The sequence below is a fragment of the Plasmodium cynomolgi genome, assembly GCF_000321355.1.
Source record: "Plasmodium cynomolgi strain B DNA, scaffold: 1361, whole genome shotgun sequence".
Taxonomy (NCBI): Eukaryota; Apicomplexa; class Aconoidasida; order Haemosporida; family Plasmodiidae; genus Plasmodium; species Plasmodium cynomolgi.
This window is the reverse complement of record NW_004193242.1, coordinates 1-1,148: the sequence shown is the minus strand read 5'-3', so window position 1 is coordinate 1,148 and position 1,148 is coordinate 1. Positions and strand designations below refer to the sequence as shown.

The 1,148-nt window shown below is 23.4% G+C and overlaps 1 protein-coding gene across 1 annotated transcript; it reads right to left on the bottom strand.

Annotated features, from left to right (window-relative positions):
• Positions 1-261: 261 nt before the first annotated feature.
• PCYB_007570 (hypothetical protein) lies at positions 262-1,088 on the bottom strand (the record flags this gene model as incomplete). The annotated part of the gene is made up of 2 exons (XM_004228178.1): positions 262-316; positions 379-1,088. 2 exons carry the CDS (start codon positions 1,086-1,088, stop codon positions 262-264), a joined length of 765 nt encoding a protein of 254 aa, XP_004228226.1.
• Between the last annotated feature and the right edge of the window lie 60 nt (positions 1,089-1,148).

Here is a 1,148-nt window from a genome sequence, read left to right as displayed (position 1 = left end):
TTTTTCTTAAATATTAAATTTATATCTTATATATAAATATGCAAGGAAAAATTATGTTTTGTTATACGCTATACGCACTCGTTCACTCCTCGGACTTACGCTAGAATATTCCTTGTCATATTCTTCAGCATAGTGCATAATTTTATTTTTCCTACGTGTTCTCTTAATGAACAACGATCCAAATGGTTTAAACTAATATAGAAATAAAATATATAAAATATGTTACATACGTATATCCTAATTATATATTGATAAGGACACTTAAATATATGTATTAACATAGATCGTCTTATTTTTAATGTTTAATTTATATTTACTTTATACAGAACAAAAGAAATTAGAAGTATACACAATAATCCAAAAAAAGGTAGAACTGACATATAGAAAGTGTCACATATGAAATCTTTACAAAGATTTTCTGACGTATATTCATTTTTTATTAAATTAAATTTATTACGATAGGCATATATTAACTGTTGTACATAATCCTGAACAAGAGAAATTTTTACTTCTTCCATTTTTTTATTGTCAGATGATAAGACTTTGGAACAATCTAGTTTTGTATATAGTTTATATGGGTTATAATTTTGATCACATTTGAAATAATATTTGCAATAATCAGAATATTCATCTTTGCTATAATATGTACAGCATTCTTCTATATATTTCTTATATAGTTCATTAATATAAATGATATGTTCGCAATATTGTTTACATTTGTTATTATAAGATGTGTTACAATCAATGTAATTATAATTTTCAAAATAATCATGTAAATATTTTCTTTCCTTATTTTGAACTAAATCTAGATTAAGGACGTCATAGTAACAATCATTTATACCTAGCTTCTGAAGAATCATATAACCTACATTAAATATTTTATTAACGGTAGTTTTATCCTTTATATTATTCGTTGATTTGCTGTAAATTGTTCCTATTTTATCATACAACCAATGGATAAAATAATGGCAATATTGAATACGTTCTATTCCATTCAATTTAGACAATTTTATTAAATTTCGTGCAATCATAATACACAGGATATAATCTTCACAATGTTCATTATTTTTGGTAAGAAATTTGAACATATATCATAATAATTTTCTTTTCTATCTTTGCATTCATTGTTTTATATATTTCCATAGGAA